Source organism: Aspergillus pseudoviridinutans (assembly GCF_018340605.1).
Source record: "Aspergillus pseudoviridinutans IFM 55266 DNA, scaffold_5, whole genome shotgun sequence".
In the NCBI taxonomy this organism is placed as follows: domain Eukaryota; kingdom Fungi; phylum Ascomycota; class Eurotiomycetes; order Eurotiales; family Aspergillaceae; genus Aspergillus; species Aspergillus pseudoviridinutans.
The window spans coordinates 630,838-651,964 of record NW_025091285.1 but is presented as its reverse complement, the minus strand read 5'-3'; the positions used below and the strand labels follow the sequence as shown (position 1 = coordinate 651,964).

Here is a 21,127-nt window from a genome sequence, read left to right as displayed (position 1 = left end):
CACCAAAGATATTGCCAGACCTTCCTTGTAAAACAGTTTCAGCTCAAGATCGGCAGGTTGTGTAGGTAGGTAAAATGTTACTGTTAGGTCTTAGTGTTGCGGCGCGGCGGCGGAAATCCTAAGCAGCATGCGGGCGCGAAGAGCGGAGACCAACCACAGACAGCTTCGTTGGCGGCATCATCACGCGGTGGCCAATCTAAGCTAGTTTGACATTCTTCCATCTTCTAAATCACCCATTCTCCGCCATTTCCGTTTTATACTCGGTTATACACACACACACACACACACACACACACACACACACACACACACTATATTATCTGGGCAGCATGGATACCGATATCAGTCCGAATACTGAAGCGGTTTTTCGGCCGGTCAAGAGAAGGAAGTTCTTGCGACGCCGGGAGCTCGAGCCTGAAGATTCACAAGAAGAAGCGCACGTCGCAAATGCGAACAGCATCCATAACGATTCATCCGCATCTCAACCTCCTTCACAGTCAAACGATACAGTTTCGTCGACAGATCTTGCCCGTTTACGACGTCTTCAGCGAGCTCGCAAAGGCGGCATTGAATTCTCCAACACCTCTCGACAAAGTACGGATAAAACAGGCAATCAAGCTGCAGTGACGACAGTAACAGCTGAAGATCTTGAGAATGAGAAGATACGAGCTATGTGCGATCGGTTTACAGCATACACAGGCCAAACAGTGGACGTTGACAAGCATATGTACGATTCCGCATAGTATTTTACAGTGCTGCGTGTGATAGAGACTAACAAGATAAGGATGGCTTATATAGAGACCGAAATGGCTAAACGACACAGACAGCAGATGCCTGCCAATACTACTGACTCGAACATTTCTGCGACTAGCCAGGCAAGCTCCGATAGTCTTTCGACAATTGTGGCTTTGCAGCGCGAGCCAGCATCTCTGGGTAAACTGCACGAGATTGATCTTGGGCAAGAAGCAAAACTACAGAACATCGCTCGGACAGAAGCCGCGACGAGGAGACTTGTGGGAGATGATCGTGGTGCATCGCCAGCCCACGAAGACCCTACTTCCAGTGTCGCTGCGCCAGGGAAGGATGGCAGGCCGTGGCGCAATCGGAAACGGCGAAACAGCGAGGATATCGAAAGGGACAGACTTGTGGAAGAGGTCCTGCGTGAAAGCAAATGTATGTCTTATGTACTCGAACTCTGTGTGGGTTGTCGGCCCATTGCTAATGTGTCCGTTCACTTTAGTGGACGTTTATGATGAACCTGAAGAGGAAGCCATGCTAGACGATCAGGCGGCTGATGATAGGGTCGCGGAGCAATTTCGAAGGGAGTTCCTCGATGCCATTCAGTCTCGTCGCCGCGTGACACGAACGAAGAATACAAAGACCGCAGCGAAGCCCGAAGTCCCAAGGGGTCCTAAATTGGGCGGTAGCCGGAGTGCAAGAGCTGCTATGCGTGAGAGACAAGAGAAATCAGCTGGTCGAAAGTGATATCCTTTGTTATTGCTATCCTTTGGTGGGAAGGCAACACTCCTCGTTCTGTGCAATCATACAATATGTGTGAATATTGGAGACTCTACATGGGAAGACCTTCGTGTTATCTGTGGTCCCAAAGTGGACCACTACCATAGCCACGAGACGGCCGAATGTTATATTCCGCGACATGTTTTTCACCTTTTCCATGGGCTGAGATGAGGTAGTTGCATTCTTCAGCCAGCAAAGTCTGCGGTAGTCGTGGATGAGTGATTGATGGAATGACAAAGCTCACTTGCAATGCTTCTCTACTCCATATCAAGTGACCAAACCCTCGACAATTCACGTGTTTCTCTTGATCCAGACCAGCATTCCCTGTGCTTCAGCCACCAGGACCACCCAGGCGGGTCGACAATCAATCGTCAAGTCTCAAATTGAGTGAAGTGGGGTGCTTCATAATTTGCTTTTTCTTTTTTTTCCCGTTTTTCTTTTACTTCGGTTCCCTATAAGGCGTCGAACTTAATTTGTTCATTTCACCACCAAATGACATGACGGACCAGCGACAATGTTCGCATATACTTGTGCATGGCCAGTGGCGGAGGAAGCTCGATCACTTTATAAGAGAAGCGATCTATGGTTTAGCATAATATTTGTGAATCAAGAGCACAAGGAATCATTCCTTAGGAGTTACGGGGCTCTTATAGTGGCAACTACAGTCACTGCCATTCATTAGTCAACTGGAAGGGCAACACACTGATTCATAGGTTGAACAGTTACGTAGGAAGCAAACTCGGACGGACTGGGATACACAAGAACAGGTAGAGGGCACACCTGATATTGTCAATTGTCAAAGGACGCGAAGGAAACCAACTTGAAAGGAATGTGAGTTATGCCCGTATTCGAATTGCCTATAGATAGATACAGGATAAAGATGAAAGGACTTGAAATGTGCCATAAGTGTCCACTCTTATTAAACCCCGAGGTAATCCATTTCCCTGCCGCAATTTCCATAACCCATGACCTTGGTGAGGTCTTACATAGCAGCGTATCTATTCCATACCTAGTAGAATCATGTACATAAATCATCTCGAGCCTGGTTCGCAGGTTGCAACAACCAAACCACAAATTCTAAAGGTAGGACAACTTCGATTTCAGCTCCTTGAGATATGTTTTGGTTTCTTGACGAATCTGCGCATCACGACACGTGCTGCTTGACTTTATATAGCTTATGCAGATTCTTACCTGATTCGGGTTGGAGACACAAAGAATTGAGGAGTACCATCTGGTGAAATTCTGGGATTATTGGGGTTCCTTGAGAGGAAATTGGCACATTGGCTTTTCGTCTGGTAAAGATCACATGGCATCCTCATTGTGCCGACCTCGAATTAAAAAGGCGTTGAGAATAGAGAGGCAACAGATGTACTCCGTACATACTGTGTTAACACAGCACACACACGGGTAGATGCCACGGGTAAGTACCAAGTCCTAATGTAGGTAGTACAGTCTGTACCGAGTAGATAGAGCGGGGAGGTAATTTGCATAGCTGCGGCGCTACTGGTGTACGTAGTCCTCCGTGGCGTGGCGGACCTGAAGTGGAGTGGTTTAGCCTAGTAAAATATAAAAGGCTACGGAGCAGACACCTATTTTTGCAACTATCAGTATGATGCTTGCTTTGGATACCAAACGGTACCTGACTCTTAAGCAAGGTTTATAGGCCTAGTAGGGCCATCATATAGTCAAATAATTACCTTATGATGGAAATCTATGGTTACCTATTTAACCTTTGGTACCAGAGGGGAATCCCGTCCCTTGGTCCAAGGTACCATTATTGATTATTATCACCTTACTCCGTACTGAACCTGAGACTAAAATAGCAGTCAGACGCCTGGAATGCCATGCACTCAGTATCTCTAAATATCCGACTCTGTACGTACCTGCCTAGACTAGAGTCTAGACTAAGAAGAATAGCTCTAAGTGGCGTCATTCAGGAATACGACCCACATCAAAGAAAATGTTAAACCAATGAACAGTGGATTTACAACGGACTATGAAACACTCAGGGGCAGAGTTGTCAGAGCCTCGAACCAGCCGATGACCTCCCTGGAATCTTACAGGCCCATCTCTCCATACTCCCACAGCGAAAAAAATCCCACCCAAGCCAATAGATAGCAGATCTGGTAACACTTATACCCTCTAGCTGGCAGACTGATACGTTGCCGTAGACGCCCAATGGAGAAAATACAACTCTGTAAATCAATGGGAGTTGGGAATATCTGGTCCTTATGGGTCGTATGGGTAGATAATTTTGGCAGAGAATACTCCCTAAGAGGTAAATATTATTAGACTACCTACTGAGTACTAGTATGGTTCTGGAATAAACCATGGCCTGTACGGAGTACTCCGTACTACTCTGTCCATCCCGCCCAAAGTCCAACCTTTTCTCTCTCTTCATGGCCCATGAAGTTGTCTAGCCCCATCTCGAAGCTTTGCTAATCTCTGTCTGTTATTTCTCTATGTTCTCCTGTCTTTGACACTTCACTCTTTCTTATTTGCCTTTCTTGATTGACGTTCGTTCTGCATGCCAACCTTTAGGCAGTCGTCTTATTATTGCTCAGCAACAAAAGATAATCAGCACACCCACTCTCTCAAGCCTGACACCCACAAAAACACACTCGCTTTTGAATTTTCTTTCTTTCCTCCCTGTCTCCTGACTATTTCCGTCTCCTATTGCCTATTGACTTGTCCTTCTATCTTCAAGTCTTTCGTCTCGCAATCTCGACTTTACGGAGTCCACTTTTCTCTCTTTGTCTTTCCCAACTGGCCTTGAGGAACAAAGAGAGAAAGAGTGATTCCAAGCGTAGAGTGCGGGAGAACTCACTGCTTGTCAGAGGGGCATGGGGACTTTCTGATCTAAAGAAATCACCAACTTACTTGTCGCTCCTTGGTGGCCTCTCTTTCTTCATTCGTCAGTGAAATTTATTACCGGCACCGTTTAGCAGAGCAGTGTGTGTTCTGAGATAAACCATTCGAGACAGGCTGACCCTGTTGTACGCTCTGATTTGACCAACTATCAGTTGCAGCTCAATCGTTTCAACGTTAGCAGAGCTATACATACTTGCTCTTTATCTCTAGTCTCTCGCGGATCGGACTAATACCTGGCGATCGTTTTGATTGCAAAAAAAACCGTATCGAAGCGTTTAAGCCACCTCACATTGATGTTCTTTTAGCTCAATTGAAAGACTGGAGACTCAGGACTATCAAATCTCGAAGATGCGGATCCTCTCCTTTCCTATGCTCGCATCGAGCTTCTTGGTCGCTCGGACTCTCGCAACGGACACAATCAGTACTAACGAGGTATCGACTTGTTTGACTGGCTCCGACGTTGAAGTCAGGGAGCTATCAGTAACCTACACTCGCTCCACGAGAGAAGTCGTTTTCAACATTGACGGGACAAGCAAGAAAATACAAAATGTTACTGCATCATTGACAGTGACTGCTTATGGCAACCAAGTTTATTCGAAGGATTTCGACCCTTGCAGCTCCGATAATTACGTCGCCCAACTCTGTCCTGGTACGTATCATCCTTCTGCGGAGGTCGTTTATCGGTATCCGCTAATAGATGGACAGTCCCCGCGGGCTCTTTTCAAGCCCATGGAACGCAGCAGATCCCGGAAGAGTACGCCAGCCAGATCCCTTCAATTGCCTTCGAGATTCCCGATTTGGACGGTCTCGCCAAAATTCAGCTGAAGTCCAAGGACGGTGGGGCGGAGGTTGCTTGTATTCAGTCTGGGCTGTCCAACGGCAAGACGATGCAAGTCCAAAGCGTCACCTACGCCGCGGTAGGCGTGGCAGGCGCCGCACTGGCTTTGAGCGGACTGTCTGCCCTGGGGACGGCTGGCCACCCCGGAGCGAGTTCGTCTAGTCCCAGTTTCGGCGACGTGATGGGTTGGTTTCATAGCATGGCTACCAATGGCATGCTCAGTGTCAGCTATCCAACCATCTATCGCAGCTTCACCAAGAACTTCGCCTTCAGTACCGGCTTGATACCCTGGGGTGACATGCAAAGGTCCATCGACACTTTCAGAGCAGCCACCGGTGGCAACCTCACGCAGAATAGCTATGAATTTCTTCGCAATGCTACTTTGACGTACTCGGACGGTTCCTCGACGAATACAACCTCGAAAGTCAAGCGCGGGCTGAATCTGATCGTGGGCGCTGTCGATCTGGCCACCAGAGATCTGTCAGGTTCTTTCAGTAGCGACAGCACGTCGAGCAATTCGACTGACGGTGATCAGAGTACCTTCCACAAAGCTGTTTCTGGCATCGAGGCCTACGCGGAGCAACTCACCATTCCCCAGGCGAACACATTCATGACAGTCCTGCTGATTTTTGCCATCCTCGTCGCCGCCATCGCTGTCGGTATCCTGCTTCTAAAGGTCATCCTCGAACTATGGGCTCTCTACGGATCGTTCCCTGAAAAGCTCAAAGACTTCCGCAAAGATTATTGGGGTCTTCTGGCTAGAACAATTACCAATTTGATCCTCATTTTGTACGGAATGTGGGTGCTATATTGCATCTATCAACTGACTACCGGGGACTCGTGGGCTGCAAAGGTGCTTGCAGCCGTCACGCTTGCCGTGTTCACCGGTGTGCTTATGTTTTTCGGACTCCGTATTATGCATCTGGCTCGAAAATACAAAAGATCCGAAGGTGATGCCTCGGCATTGTACGAGGACAGAGAGACCTGGCGCAAGTACAGCCTTTTTTACGACAGTTACAAAAAGGATTACTGGTGGCTTTTCATGCCCGCCATTGTCTACATGTTCGCCAAGGGCTGTGTCATTGCCGGGGCGAATGGTCATGGACTGGTTCAGTCTGCAGGTCAGCTGATAGTCGAAGCTCTTATGCTGGGTCTCCTGCTGTGGAATCGCCCATATGTCGCCAAGTCCTCCCAGTGGATCAACATAACGATTCAAGTCGTTCGTGTCTTGTCGGTTGTTTGTGTCCTGGTATTTGTTGAGGAGCTTGGCCTTTCGCAGACGACCAAGACCGTAACCGGTATCGTCCTCATCGCAGTGCAGTCTGGCCTTACCGGCATTTTGGCGATTCTCATTGCCGTCAACGCCATCATCATATGTGTCCGTGAGAACCCTCATGCTAAACGGCAGAGAGAAGCTGGTAAGTTGGGTATTCATCATACGCGATTCGTCTCGTTTCGTCGGATAACTGATGTCTCCTTTAGAAAAACTGAACCGTGATATGGACGATCTTACTCCTCTGGACGCTCGAGAATCCCTTCTCATGGACAACCCGCCTCGGAAAGACTATGCGGAGATGAGCAAGTTCAATTTCACCGGACCTTATGAACCCTATAGGGATCAGAAAGTTCCGCAGCCACAACACGGCCGGATGGGGAGCACAGATCGTCTGGTGGAGCCTACCTACCATCTGGATGATCAACATGGCCGAAGCTTGAGCCGCGAAAGTCGTCGAAGCAGGGACAGCCATGGCTCCCCTGAGCGACACCACGCCACTACCCCGGGTTATGGCTTTGCTTACTAGATTTCCAAATCTGATCGGATTTATGATACCACATTGTTTGAATATTTGTTCATATACTTCATGTTACTTCGGCTTCCCTCAAAGCCTTGTGTGGAGCATAGACAGCATCCCTTCTTCCAGAATCTCTTTCTGCCCTTTTCCTTGCTTCTTCGCCGTGAATCTTAGCGCATTTCGAGCATTGGAAGGTAAATATGTTACAACCATCTTCTGCCATTTCTTGCTTCCTATCCATACCTATCCTTCGCCTGTGCCAATTATTTGTCTCATCATAGCCAGCCACAGTATTGCCTTAGATTATCATTCTTGCTTGTGATTCATTTTTGGCTATACCTTTTGTCTAGAGGCAGCGATCTGGAAGATCAAAATTGTATGTCTCAAATAGAAACACATCCCCTGCTATGTGCCTTTATGTATATATCAACACTATTTATTATGTTCCAGACCCTATCACATTGCAGTTACCAAGATACGGTGAGACCTGCGTACAAAAGCATGGCGCAGTTTGGACTCAATGGCCTTTTAAAATACATCTGAAGTAAAAAAGGAGACCAATCAAAAAAACTGACTGTAATGCCTCTAAATGACATGCAGAAACACCGTCCACTCATTTTGTCCCTTTTGCAATCACCCGTGTTTGCTACGAGGTAGAAAAGCAGACGACTGGGATTGCGTGGGGAAGACCGTCACTGAATCGACCGGAAACTCGTGTTTTCCGCCGGGAGAGATGAAGAGCACGAAAGCACAACAGATTTTCACTGTGCGATACGCAGATCGGAGGAGAAACCGAGCACATATCCTTGAGGGGAACGAACCTGTTTTTAGGCGAAGACAGGAAAATACGAAACAAACGGAAAAGAAGCATCACGGAGAGAATGGAAGCCAGATATCAGAGAAATGAAACAGAAGGAAAGGCGAGAGGCAAAGAACCGTCAATGATCACGAGTTCCAATCCTATCCACGAGAGTAAGGATGGAACCCCCGATGGCCACCGCGACCTCCGCCACGATAGTTTGCACCGGGCTTTCCAGCATTTTTAGGGCCCGTTGGGGCGTTGGCAGGCGCAGCGCTCGGAGTTGGCTGTGGCGTTGTTCCTAAAACTTGAAGTTAGCTACATGTAACGGATACATGCGCTCGTTGATTGGAGTAATGCATGTGACGAGAGAAAAAGAATACGTACCGCGTCCAATGCTGCCTGCTCGGTTCATGCCTTGAGGACCAGTGGGGATATTAGGCTGGGGGACCTCGTCATACATGCCCTCCCATGACGTCGGACCGCCCTGTTGATATGGCGAGAATGCCCGGGACTCCATGACCCGACGTTGTTGCTGCTGCTGTTCGTATTTCTGCTGCTCGAAAGCGAGCTGCTCGTGAGCATTATAGCCGGGTCCGCCCCGAGCGCTTGAGTAGTTTGCGCCCATGTTCATGTTGCCAGCGTTGTTGCCCATCTGGCCCTGCATAGCTCCCATGTTGTTTCCTTGAACCTGGTTTTGCATCTGTTGCATCATTGCAGGGTTCATCATGTTCTGCATCTGCGGGGTCGAGCTCTGGGAGGGAGGGCTCAAGCTGCCTGGCTGCTGCGGTTGCTGCTGCTGATTGTTGGCCATCTGCATCTGCTGCATTTTTTGCATCTGTTGCATCTGCTGCATCATGGCCGGATTCATTGCCCCCATCCCCATGGCTCCCATTCCTTGCCCCTGAGCGGCGGCAACCGCCATCTGCTGCTGCATCAAGGCGAAATATTGCTGCATACGTTGCCAATACTGTGCCATCATCTGTGGTGTCAACCCTGCAGGCATACCAGCCTGCCCTTGCATTCCCTGTTGCTGCTGAGAACTATCGACGCCACCATGACCTCCATCGCGGAAATCTCTGCCGCGCCGGTTCCTGCGATCTTCCTCGTCGCGTAGATTGCCTCTTGGCTGAGCCTTCTTGACTTCAATCGGCTTCCCACATATAGCCAAAGGACGGGACAGAGCAGCCTCGACAGCAGCTTCACTGTCAAACGTCACAAAGCCGAACCCACGAGGACGTCCGGTGTCCTTGTCGATCATCAGGGTAGCATCAATAACACGGCCGAATTGCGTAAAAAACTCCTTGAACTCCTGCTCCGTTGCCTCTTGGCTCACACCACCAACAAAAATCTTACTCGTCTTCTCCTGTTCGTCACGGGGGATGGCACGCTTAGGGTCAATCTGCCAGCGCGTTAGCATACGGTCGATCTGTTTTGATCACCCTTGGTGCATGTGGTAGAATAGACAGAATATGCGTCTTACAATTTTCCCATCCAGGTAGTGCTCTTTGACCATCACTGTGTTGACAGTCTTTGGATCCTTGAAGGTCAAGAAGCCGAAGCCCCTAGAGCGGCCAGTAGCGCTGTCCCGCATGACAGTACACTCTTGGACCTCACCAAACTGGGAGAAGTAGTCCTTCAGAGACTCTATTCATTATGTCAGACTGCTGTCAGAGACTTGAGTAAGCTGTAATAATATTAAGACTCCACGTACGGTCTGTTGTCTCCCAGTTCAAACCACCGATGAACATCTTCCTAAACAACCAGATCATCAGTAAATGCATCCATCTAACCAGAAACAATGCACTGTCAAAGCTGATAGGTTCAAATGAAGAAATGAGCGCAAGAAACAAAGCAGGGCAGGATCCCAGAACAATCGTGATCAAGGACTCGTTGATGGTAGTCCGACTGGTATTGATATTGTCTGCAAACGCAGTGCATAATGCTGCTATCCGTAATATTCTAACGCAGATACCGTAGCGCTCACTTGAGCACCAGTAGCTATGTGATTGAATATATGCAGGGGTTCGAGAATGAGTTGCAACAGCAAGCGGGCTGCATTGTACTGGCGTGCTCCGGTAACGCGAACAAGTGCGCAGACTCGTCTCACAGCCAGCTCGGGAATCGGCCATGACATGCATACATTGACTGTGATTGCCGTTGGACAGAACCGCTCAGGGTGAAAGCAGGCATCTCTAGTCGTCGACATCCACTGGTTTACGGGATAATCCAGCGGGAGTAGAGCAAAAGAAATATGCGCCAAGGCCGAGTGGCATGAGTCGTGATGTTGATAGACGGACCACAGATTGAAGCGCGAGAGGCGGAATATAGACAACTGAATCTCTTCTTTTTTCTGTCTGACCAATGACCCTTCGACTGTCTGTCTAATAGGGTCGAAGCTAGGTAGTAAAACTGCTCGATAGTGATCCACCAGACAGCCAAGGCTTCTATTCCTTGCTCTGCTCTATCAAGATATATCGACAAGAAGCTATCTGATAGCGTCTGTACTAGTAGTCGCTCGCAACAAGGCCTCGTAGTGTGTGTGATATCTTTCTCTTTGTAAACTTCATGTCGATGTTGACTCGACCATACACATCTCCCTTGAGCCTGGTCTTGGAGATAACCATGCACTCATCAGACCGCCCTTTATAGCTAAATCTGACGCAACCGAATGATATCTCTGTCTCTGCCCAGAGAGAACTGGTGCTTCGTCCCTTCCGATAGATGCGAACCGCCAAGTTGGAGGCTAAGCCGATAAAGTTCAGAGATCGTCATCTTTCGTCTCTCTCACCACGCCGACACAGTTTGATAAGCGTCTCCTACCCCACAGGATCGCCTGGTCCAACTCATTGAATGGAAAGGTTTCTCGCGCAGCAACTAGCACTAGAGCGTGATAGCCTAGGGCGCCGCGAGTCGACGTGAGAGCGAATGCATCGGAACGGCTACACACGTACGAGGACAACTTGCGAGCCCCGAATGTGCTCCCTGTGCTCACTCACTTGTTCCAGTACACGATACGTCTGGTCTTCGACGCAATGGTGTAGACAATAGATGGGAAAATAGAGGGGGGAAAGATCCAAGATTGTACAAAGTAAAATATAGAGAATTACTTACCCATCTTCCTTGATTCCGGTGCCCTGAGGCTCTTGTTCGGTCGCGGGAGCGGCAGTAACATTGGTAGTATGATTCGTATCATACATGCCAGAGCCGTTTCTTTGATGTCCTTCATACGAATACGAGTAGGAATCCGCGGTATGAGCGTCTTCTGGCTCTGACTTGAAATTCTCTGCAGTTTGTGTCGCAGGGGAAGTCGTTGCCTGGGGAGGCGCGGGCGACTCTGTGGAGTCGGAAATCCTGGGAGCCGAAGACGTCTGGTTCATATTCTCATCCGCGTCGTACCTAAGAAGAAAGGAGTCAGGGAACGCCTCGAAAATCATGTGCGAGCAAGAGTCTTACAGATCAGCAAAAAGATCTTCCTCTACATCCCCTGGCTCGGCCATATTGAATGTATATTACAAAATGAAAAGAAAGACTTAAAATCAGAAAAGCTGCCAAGTTGTCTGTTTGAGAAAATAGAAAACAGTTGCGTATGGAAGCAAGATCTGTTAGTGAAGTTGATTTGCCTGAGACTCAAGTCAAATGAAGTTGATTTGGGATTAGTTAAAAGTGCAACGAATAGTCGTTACGTTCGATAATGGATGAGAAGGGAAAAAAAGGGAAAATAAGGAAGAAGGGGAGATCAATCGATAGCGAAGTGGAAAAGAAGATATTGGAGCGGGTTGAGTTGTTGAGAGTGATGATGAAGGAGGGAAGAGTGGAAGAGGTCAAGAGAGGAGACAGAGACAACCGACCGCTAAAGGTCCGTCAGCATTAGTGGTTGTAGGTATCCCGACGAAGCTCTCTCCCTCTCACAATTGCCGGAGACATTATATACCTCTCTCCTCTTAATAATACCATAATGGCGTTTTTCTGTGAATAATCATAATCATCATCAAACCAGTCTGCGCCCACAATCGCGGTTGAATTTAGTGAACAAAGTCATTCCAGCACCCCAAAGCATTGCCGCATCAACTGTTCACTTTTCCCCCGCACTTTCTCCCGACGCCGTACAAAGTGCTTTCGATGACCTTTTGTATCCCCATTCATCGAACCAATTCCTCTTCCCAGACAGTTCATGACGATGGCTGCTAGGAAGGGCCAGCAGCAGGTATGCAACGTCTCTCAGCACAGTCGTTATTGTCGCGCAAGGCTGATCGAGAACTGATTGTAACAGGAGATGGTCCAGGTTGGTTCGTACCTCAATAGTACTCCATGTCTCATATCTCCGAATTCAGTGGCTGATATAACTCCTCCTTTGCCTCATGCAGATCGTTCCGAGTACGTTCCCAGAGTCATTTCTTAACAGAGGTTGCCTCCATCACGTTTGAGCATTAATAAGTGCTCTTTCACTTGTTTCCTTTAGTTCTTGCCCAATTGCTGACCTTCCCCGAAGACGGGCTGGCTCTCCGTTCTGGAAAGGCAGATCGGTGTCTCAACCTCAAGGACCTTCAGCTACCCCAACCACAATTGTTGGCGCTTCATACTCTCATGCGAATATCTTAAAGTTTGTTGTCTCTAGTCTGGTCTGTCCCCGGCCTATGAACTGACCAAGAGCGATCTTTGAAGAGGCATACCACAGCAACAAGCGCGACCCCGTACACCTCCAAAGTCGTCATCTACTCAACCGCAGCATGTCTCCCCATCTTCTCATCGGCCAGGGACTTGGGTCACGTCTCCGCGTACCTCATACTCTAGCCTTGTGAATCAAGGAGTCGACTTATGGCACCCCGACTCTGCAGACCGGGCGAGTGACAATACTGACGAGGGTGATGAGGAGGATATCGTTTACGACGACGATGAGGACGAATTTGGCCTTCCCAGCATTGCGAGTATGCGGAAGAAACAGACCAAAAATGCCATGAAATCTCAGCTCAAAACATCTGATTTGGGTAGCGCTGTGCGTGCCAACAATTCAACCTTGGGAGTCAACTTGGCGAACAGTAGACAACGTGCAAACAGTTCGGATATCGCCGAGGAGCGCGGAGTGTCTATGTATCCAACGGCGAGAAAGAGTGAGGGTAAAATCCTACGGCCTCAGTACAAAGACGTCCTGAAAGGTACTTAAGTCTCCCTAGGGGCAACTCTCGATCAGATGCTGACCGTCGCTGCTTTAGATCCCGCGAACGCATTACATCTTATTGATCATGCACCTCCGCCGAAGAATGGGTCGCCAAAGGAGATGGAAATATACTCGAGCAGAATCTCAAGGATCAATAAATTCAAACGTCTACTTCAGACTAGCACCGTTTCCTTATCAGAGTTGAGAAATCTGGCATGGTCTGGCATCCCTGCTGAAGTTCGCGCCATGACCTGGCAAATCCTGCTCGGTTATCTTCCGACGAACAGTGAACGGCGAGTTTCTACACTAGAGAGAAAGCGCAAGGAATATCTCGACGGAGTCCGGCAGGCTTTCGAACGCAGCACTACCTCGGCTCCCGGCAATCCACCTGCTTCCTCCGTAGGTCGCGGCAGAGGCCTGGATGAAGCGGTATGGCATCAAATTAGTATTGACGTTCCTCGCACCAGCCCTCATATTCAACTCTACAGCTATGAAGCTACACAACGCTCCTTGGAGCGAATCCTTTATGTCTGGGCCATCCGACATCCTGCCAGCGGTTACGTACAAGGAATCAATGACCTTGTCACTCCATTTTGGCAGGTTTTTCTCGGCATGTACATGACGGATCTCAATGTGGAAGAAGACATGGATCCAGGCCAGTTGCCGCGGAGTGTGCTCGATGCTGTGGAGGCGGATTCATTCTGGTGCCTCACGAAACTTCTTGATGGAATTCAGGATAATTATATATATGCTCAACCGGGGATTCACAGGCAAGTGAGAGCTTTGCGAGACCTGACAATGCGTATCGATTCTTCGCTCGCCAAACATCTTGAAAATGAAGGAGTCGAATTCATGCAATTCAGTTTCCGATGGATGAACTGTTTGCTGATGCGGGAGATGAGTGTTCAGAACACCATACGGATGTGGGACACCTACATGGTATGTTCGATAGTCAGAGCGGCGCTCATAACATCGGAATCCTATTAACTCATTGTCAGGCTGAGGAGCAGGGCTTCTCGCGCTTCCATGTATATGTTTGCGCAGCGTTTCTCGTCAAGTGGTCAGACCAGTTGATCAAAATGGACTTTCAGGTAGGTTCTGATACCACTCACTTCTAGAATCCCGCCGAGATGCTAATTGTGCGCAGGAAATTATGATGTTCTTACAGGCACTTCCAACAAAGGAGTGGACTGAGAAGGACATTGAACTCCTGCTCAGTGAAGCCTTTATCTGGCAGAGTTTGTTCCAGGACTCCCGTGCGCATCTACGCCCCGCTGGCGACCGATCACCTGAGAACAGCTTGCAATGACAACATACATTATTCAATTCCGCGTTAACCATGCCTCAAATAGCATGCCCCTGCGTTGCTGGGAACACGCTTTGCCCCTCATCCTCGCCGAGATCGGGGCTCACCTACAACGGACAAGTCTCTCCCGGGATTCGCATCCCAGACGAGACTCACCTCACCCCACTTTCCCAAGTCCATCTGCAGGGCCAGATATCGTCTTCTCACCGCTTGCCGTCGTCTCAAAGCATCAACAACCCTATACACCATATCTTACCTCCGACAAATCTCATTTGGTGTAGCTTTTCTGTGAGAGAACCGTCAACTATCTGGAAATATCTAATAAGTTTTCGCGCTTACTATAACGATCTCACAATTTGATCCTTGCCTCCGCTGCGCGGCTTTGACAGATGCCGCATCTTATTGCTGGTGTGATCCTTGGCTTAATTCTTCGGAGAGCCTTTCTCTTTGTGCTAGTAGCATCACATATGTCCATGCATAATCTCGGACAAACATGTGCTCAGCGGTGTGATTGTTACCTGACCCCGATTCAGCCAAGAAAAGGGACTCCTTAAGAGCCAGGCGCATCTCCGAATTGGCCTGCGATGGAGTTTAGTATGTCGTTCGACTAGGTTGCATCTAGACATTGGGTTGAACTTGCTGAAATAGCAAAAGGGCTCCGCAGAAAGACCTAGAGCACAAGTAAAGCCACAGAGCCCTCTCCTGATGTGAATATGAACAGTTCGATAATAGAAACCGCTTCTGCTTTGTAAATAATTCCACAAGCATTCGAAACAGACGTGACGAAGCATATTAAGGGCTCACTTCAATGTTGAGGATTACATTTAACACGTCCACTCGGAATCTAGTACATAACTTCTGAGAGTGAGTGATCCAGGCGTCATGATTCAGGAGTCATAATCCAATTCCTCATAATCTTTCAACTTATTTCTATGTCTCATTCTGTCCCTTCTTGTTGCTTGTATACCTGTGCTATACTGCTGATCTTGGTAGTGGACTAGTGAATGCCTCAAAATGCGGAGACCCTGATAAGATAAGCGGGTCGGAGGTACTTTGTTGCAGGCATCGCCACCCAAAGCTCTACGTCTTACATCAAATCACAATTTATGTTGCCCTTCTATTTGTTTTCATCTCTTAGCCAGTCTATCGTTGAGCTTCGGTCGATATGGCCTCAGGTCGGAAGGATTTTCTGAACCAGCCTGCGCCCGAAAATTATGTCGCGGGTTTAGGTAGAGGTGCGACCGGCTTCACCACCCGTTCTGACCTAGGACCTGCGCGTGAGGGCCCTACACCTGAGCAGATTCAGGCCGCTCTTGCAAAGAGAGCGCAACTTCTCGGAGCAGCGCCCCCAACCGCATATGGCGCAGGACGCGAAAAGGGTGGACGAGAAGAGAAGGAGGAAGAAGAGGAAGACGAACGTTTCCAGGATCCGGACAATGAGGTTGGGCTTTTTGCCTACGGGCAATTCGATCAGGAAGATGACGAGGCGGACCGCATCTACAAAGAAGTAGATGAGAAGATGGATAAGCGCCGGAAAGCAAGAAGGTTAGTACATGCCCCCCATTGCTGTACCTTGGAGATGCGTTGTTCATCGGGTTTACCCCCCGTTGTTTGGACAGACGACCGACTTGATTCCTTCGCCACCTATAGGGAAGCTCGAGAACGTCAAGAACGTGAAGAATACGAACGCAAAAATCCGAAAATTCAACAACAGTTCGCCGACCTGAAGCGCTCACTAGCCTCTGTTTCAGAAGAGCAATGGGCCAATCTCCCGGAAGTCGGAGACCTTACAGGCAAGAATCGAAGAGCTAAGCAGAACCTACGACAGCGCTTCTATGCGGTACCAGACAGTGTTATTGCGAGTGCAAGGGACTCMACTCAGTTCGAAACCACCATAGCCGATGACGGCGCCCAGACGGATGTCCGTGGAGGCGAGGCGGACGGCACGATGACGAACTTTGCGGATATTAGTGCTGCGCGTGATAAGGTGCTTAAGGTCAGGCTTGATCAAGCCGCCCGGGGTTCCACTGCTGATTCTTCCTCCGGGAGTGCGACCAACATCGACCCGAAAGGATATCTTACAAGTCTGACGCAGTCGGAGCTGAAAGCCGGCGAAGTCGAGATTGGCGACATCAAGCGAGTGCGTGTCTTATTGGAATCTGTAACCAAAACGAATCCTAGGCACGCTCCTGGATGGATTGCACTTGCGCGATTGGAAGAACTTGCTGGAAGAATTGTGGCCGCCAGGAACATCATTGCCAAGGGTTGCGAACTATGCCCGAAGAGTGAGGATGCGTGGCTCGAAAATATTCGTTTGAACGAAGGCCACAATGCCAAGGTTATCGCAGCCAATGCAATCAAGAATAATGATCGTTCCACAAGACTTTGGATTGAGGCCATGAGGCTGGAGTCCGACGCTCGCGCCAAAAAGAATGTGCTTAGGCAAGCCATTCTCCACGTGCCCCAGTCTGTTACCATTTGGAAAGAAGCCGTTAACCTGGAAGAAGATCCCGCCGATGCACGTCTTTTACTGGCGAAGGCAGTCGAAATGATTCCTTTGTCTGTTGAGTTATGGCTTGCTCTTGCCCGTCTAGAAACTCCTGAAAATGCGCAAAAGGTTCTGAATGCTGCTCGCAAGGCCGTCCCTGCGAGTCATGAAGTTTGGATCGCGGCTGCACGATTGCAGGAGCAAATGGGCACTTTCGAAAAGGTCAATGTGATGAAGAGGGCAGTCCAAGCGCTGGCAAGGGAAAATGCCATGCTTAAGAGAGAGGAATGGATCGCGGAAGCTGAGAAGTGCGAGGAAGAGGGAGCCATTCTCACATGTGGCGCAATCATCCGCGAAACACTCGGATGGGGGCTTGATGAAGACGATGACCGCAAGGATATCTGGATGGACGATGCGAAGGCCAGTATCGCCCGGGGCAAGTACGAGACTGCAAGAGCAATTTATGCTTATGCGTTGCGTGTCTTTGTCAACCGTCGATCTATTTGGCTCGCGGCTGCCGACCTGGAGCGTAACCATGGCTCCAAAGAAGCTCTCTGGCAAGTCCTTGAGAAGGCAGTGGAGGCATGCCCTCAAAGCGAAGAGCTGTGGCTCCAGCTCGCGAAGGAGAAGTGGCAAGCTGGCGAGATCGACGACGCTCGACGCGTGCTCGGGCGAGCCTTCAATCAGAATCCGAACAATGAGGACATCTGGCTCGCTGCTGTCAAACTGGAAGCGGATGCGGACCAGACAGATCAAGCTAGGGAACTCCTCGCAACCGCCCGACGGGAGGCTGGCACTGACCGTGTTTGGATCAAGAGTGTCGCTTTTGAACGGCAACTGGGCAACATCGACGAGGCGCTTGATCTGGTGAATCAGGGACTGCAGCTGTATCCCAAGGCCGATAAACTTTGGATGATGAAGGGGCAAATCTACGAATACCAGAACAAATATCCGCAAGCCAGAGAGGCCTACAGTACTGGTACCAGAGCTTGTCCTAAGTCGGTACCGCTTTGGCTCCTGGCTTCCAGACTTGAAGAGAAGTCTGGTGCCGTTGTCAAGGCTCGTTCAGTACTTGATAGGGCACGCCTTGCCGTCCCAAAGAGCGCTGAGTTATGGACAGAGAGTGTCCGTGTGGAACGGCGGGCAAATAGTATCGGACAGGCCAAGGTCTTGATGGCCAAGGCTCTGCAGGAAGTTCCAACCTCCGGTCTACTATGGAGCGAGAGTATCTGGCATCTCGAGCCCCGGGCGCAACGGAAGGCCCGTAGTTTGGAGGCGATCAAGAAAGTCGATAACGACCCGATCCTCTTTATCACAGTAGCCCGTATATTTTGGGGTGAGCGTCGACTGGAAAAAGCCATGACGTGGTTCGAGAAAGCCATCGTGTCGGACAGCGATCACGGCGATGGCTGGGCTTGGTACTACAAATTCCTGCTGCAACATGGTACAGAGGTTCGTTCATCGTCGTCCGTTTCTGATTTATTCCCATCATGTCTTGCGACTAACGTGATTTTTCGTACAGGAAAAACGAGCAGACGTTGTGGCCAAGTGCGTCTCGACTGAGCCCAAACATGGCGAGGTTTGGCAGTCTGTGGCCAAGGATCCAGCGAACGCACGCAAGTCGACAGAAGAGATTCTCAAGATGGTTGCAGACCGTCTCACACAGTGAATTAAATGTACACTATCAGGTTTTATTGCATTGTTCAGCCCAGGCATTGATGCTGTCACGGATTTGGCGTTCCGGAGAATGGCAAGCTCGAATAATTGACTCATGAGAATGCTTTCTAGAAGCAGGAATGATAGACATTTACATTATTAATCTTATAAAGCAATGACAGCATTACATCTGAGGAGCAATGCAGTTAACCAGTGTGACATGTGCCACTGCGATGTGAGGCCGGCCATTCTCAATAGATAGGTCAATGCAAAACTATCACAAGAGCAATTCTAGTAATATACAGTAAGATGAAGAGGAAGTAGCCTCAAAGAACAACAAACAGAGCAATACCCACTTAAGAAAGCTTCATATCTCCTCCTCAAAGGGCAAATATGCAAATTCTACCCCCGACATACCCTGATTTAAAAAGAGAGGCGGGGGAAAAGAAGGAAAAGAAAAAAGAGAAGGCTAAAGAGAACAGTAAATTTACCGAGTCCTGGGTATCAAACGCGACTCGCAGCACATTTGAGCACTGTCATTTCCATCTCTTCTTCACCATCGTGCATACATCCCTTCAGCATGAGCTGCCGAGGCTGTGCGGCCTTGATTTGTCTTCCGACGTCGCTTCGAAGCTGAAACCTAGGAAGCAAAACTCCTCCAATAAACAAATACTGGGACAATAAGAGAAAAAGTGGGAAGAAATGATACAACAGAGATTTCAGTTCGAACTCCATGCCAAATGCAAACTCATGATGTCCAACCAATGACAACAGTCCTTTGTGACTCCAAAGACGCCTTAACAGATGCCACCTTTCCAGACCGGCATGCTGCTGTCCTTGCGCAGTAGTAGAAACATGCTAAGCACATGCACTTAAGAAATCATAAATGAACTGGGAAGTGAGGAGGAAGGGAAAGGAGAATAAAGGGAACGGGGAGCTGGTTGTCCGACAAGGTCATTAGAGACCAACATAGACGTAGCAGCCAGGGAGACCGACTGTAGGTCGACAATGAACGCTCATGAGGCCAGGGAAAGGCACTCATCTAGTAACGAGCCCAACTGAGCCCGGTCTACCGCGGCGGCTCCTTCCCAGTCCAACAACTCTGCATCGTCCTCCACTTCCATTTCATCTGTGAACTGGATCGGTCTCGTGTCATTATCGGCAGTGTCGGCAACTTCATCGAGTTGGTCTTGCTTGTCGGTCTCCAATTCATCGTCGAAATAACCTCCCATAATATGGTCGACAATAAGAGGCATATGACTGAGTACTCCTCCTCCAATTTCCAGTGCTAGTCGAAGATCGCGAACCCCGAGAGGCTTCCGATTCCTAGCTTCCTTGGCCTCAACGGGTAGAAGCCCAGTCGCGCTATCTTTAACGATCTCGCCGCGAGTATAGGCTAGCTCCTCTAGCTCAAGTTGCTGTCGATATTTGCGCATCATCATGCCATTGATCGTGCCAGACGGGCCATTGCACCTGGTACGGGAAAACACCACGGATAGTACTTCCTTAACGAAAGTCTCTGTTGCAATCGCCATAAACTCAGCACACGGGAAGCCTGCACCGCTAACTACAGACTCCTCATAGCATATCGGTATCATTCGCGCATGTATTGATTCGGCGTCTGGAAACTCGCCAGTTTCCGATGCCAAGGGTTGCGCGTAGCGTTTCCGAATCTCTAACTCCCAATCTGGCGGTCACCGACCAGTTAGTCCAGCTTGATGAAAGTAGTGTTCATGATGTGTATGAACTTACTTGTTTTATTCAAACCCCCAGCACTAGCCGGGACTTGGCTAGGGAGCTTGATCTGTTTCGCGAGATGATATTCTTCCACTTCATTGGGCACGGTCTCATGAGGGTCACGCTGGTTATGACGACAAAATCAGAGCCCGTCATAATCCACAGAATTCTTGGTGACATACCTCTGGAATCGCTTTTATTCGCCGACGGTCTCTGGGAGGTAATTGCATAACCTCTGTCTTCAACCTTGCCTCCGCGGCATCTCCAGAGGAGGGTTTCGATACGACCGACGGCTTGTCGTTCGCTGACACCCAACTTGCCACGCCATGGTCGGGGAGGTCTCTTGTGAGGTTCCCTATGATCGCACAGATAAAATTGTTGTGTAGGTGTTCGGTCTTCTGGTCGGCGCAAATGATGTGATCAACGCGCGACGCGAGCTCATTTTGATTGAGATGTCCTGCCGCAGAGGATCAGTTTGTCAGTTGATGATGAGCAAAACAAGCAAAGTGAAGCGAACTGGAAGCAAGCGCGCATACCCAGAAGGAATAGAGTTGTAGATTCTTTGTACTCAGCCCAGTTTTCACCGATAGCGGCTTTGAGTTCCGTGTAGATAGGTTCAAGATCCAATCGCGGAACTGATATCAAAGCCTTTGTAGACTTTTGTGTCGTCACAGGGCCAGCTGCTGCGGTCTTGGATGGTGCTGTCGCAGTTGATGCAGAGTCTGTCCGACTCAAGGCTGCCGGATCGATCTGCATGATTGCAAGGCTCGCAGAGGCGCGACGGGCTGCGCGAAGCCGGAAGTGGGGAGAACTAGGCCTTCATTAACAAGAATACATGCCATGAAACTGGCCCCCGATTTGCTCTGGAGGTCGCGGATGATGAAGGATCGGAAAAATGGTCGAGACCTCGATGAAAAAGGTAGCACGTTGATGACCGAAGCGATGGAAGGAGGTCGGGGGTGA

At 49.2% G+C, this 21,127-nt stretch overlaps 6 protein-coding genes across 6 annotated transcripts; 4 read left to right on the top strand and 2 right to left on the bottom strand.

Annotated features, from left to right (window-relative positions):
- Nucleotides 1–329: 329 nt before the first annotated feature.
- Nucleotides 330–1,485, top strand: Asppvi_007324 (telomere length and silencing 1 family protein; the record flags this gene model as incomplete). The annotated part of the gene is made up of 3 exons (XM_043303211.1): nucleotides 330–727; nucleotides 785–1,173; nucleotides 1,241–1,485. The coding sequence occupies 3 exons, from the start codon at nucleotides 330–332 to the stop codon at nucleotides 1,483–1,485; spliced, it is 1,032 nt and encodes a 343-aa protein (XP_043159146.1).
- A 3,252-nt stretch (nucleotides 1,486–4,737) lies between these two features.
- Nucleotides 4,738–7,029, top strand: Asppvi_007323 (transient receptor potential ion channel family protein; the record flags this gene model as incomplete). The annotated part of the gene is made up of 3 exons (XM_043303210.1): nucleotides 4,738–5,038; nucleotides 5,095–6,645; nucleotides 6,710–7,029. 3 exons carry the CDS (start codon nucleotides 4,738–4,740, stop codon nucleotides 7,027–7,029), a joined length of 2,172 nt encoding a protein of 723 aa, XP_043159145.1.
- Nucleotides 7,030–7,980: 951 nt separating this feature from the next.
- Asppvi_007322 (heterogeneous nuclear ribonucleoprotein HRP1) lies at nucleotides 7,981–11,319 on the bottom strand (the record flags this gene model as incomplete). Its single annotated transcript, XM_043303209.1, has 6 exons — nucleotides 7,981–8,120; nucleotides 8,207–9,221; nucleotides 9,303–9,466; nucleotides 9,534–9,574; nucleotides 10,934–11,218; nucleotides 11,276–11,319. The coding sequence occupies 6 exons, from the start codon at nucleotides 11,317–11,319 to the stop codon at nucleotides 7,981–7,983; spliced, it is 1,689 nt and encodes a 562-aa protein (XP_043159144.1).
- Nucleotides 11,320–11,999: 680 nt separating this feature from the next.
- On the top strand, nucleotides 12,000–14,286 carry Asppvi_007321 (GTPase-activating protein GYP1; the record flags this gene model as incomplete). Its single annotated transcript, XM_043303208.1, has 7 exons — nucleotides 12,000–12,026; nucleotides 12,093–12,196; nucleotides 12,312–12,422; nucleotides 12,485–12,975; nucleotides 13,033–13,916; nucleotides 13,976–14,068; nucleotides 14,125–14,286. The coding sequence occupies 7 exons, from the start codon at nucleotides 12,000–12,002 to the stop codon at nucleotides 14,284–14,286; spliced, it is 1,872 nt and encodes a 623-aa protein (XP_043159143.1).
- Nucleotides 14,287–15,448: 1,162 nt separating this feature from the next.
- Nucleotides 15,449–18,440, top strand: Asppvi_007320 (U4/U6-U5 snRNP complex subunit PRP6; the record flags this gene model as incomplete). Its single annotated transcript, XM_043303207.1, has 3 exons — nucleotides 15,449–15,828; nucleotides 15,934–18,223; nucleotides 18,294–18,440. 3 exons carry the CDS (start codon nucleotides 15,449–15,451, stop codon nucleotides 18,438–18,440), a joined length of 2,817 nt encoding a protein of 938 aa, XP_043159142.1.
- Nucleotides 18,441–19,443: 1,003 nt separating this feature from the next.
- On the bottom strand, nucleotides 19,444–20,920 carry Asppvi_007319 (TADA1 family protein; the record flags this gene model as incomplete). The annotated part of the gene is made up of 4 exons (XM_043303206.1): nucleotides 19,444–20,114; nucleotides 20,180–20,273; nucleotides 20,347–20,621; nucleotides 20,701–20,920. 4 exons carry the CDS (start codon nucleotides 20,918–20,920, stop codon nucleotides 19,444–19,446), a joined length of 1,260 nt encoding a protein of 419 aa, XP_043159141.1.
- Between the last annotated feature and the right edge of the window lie 207 nt (nucleotides 20,921–21,127).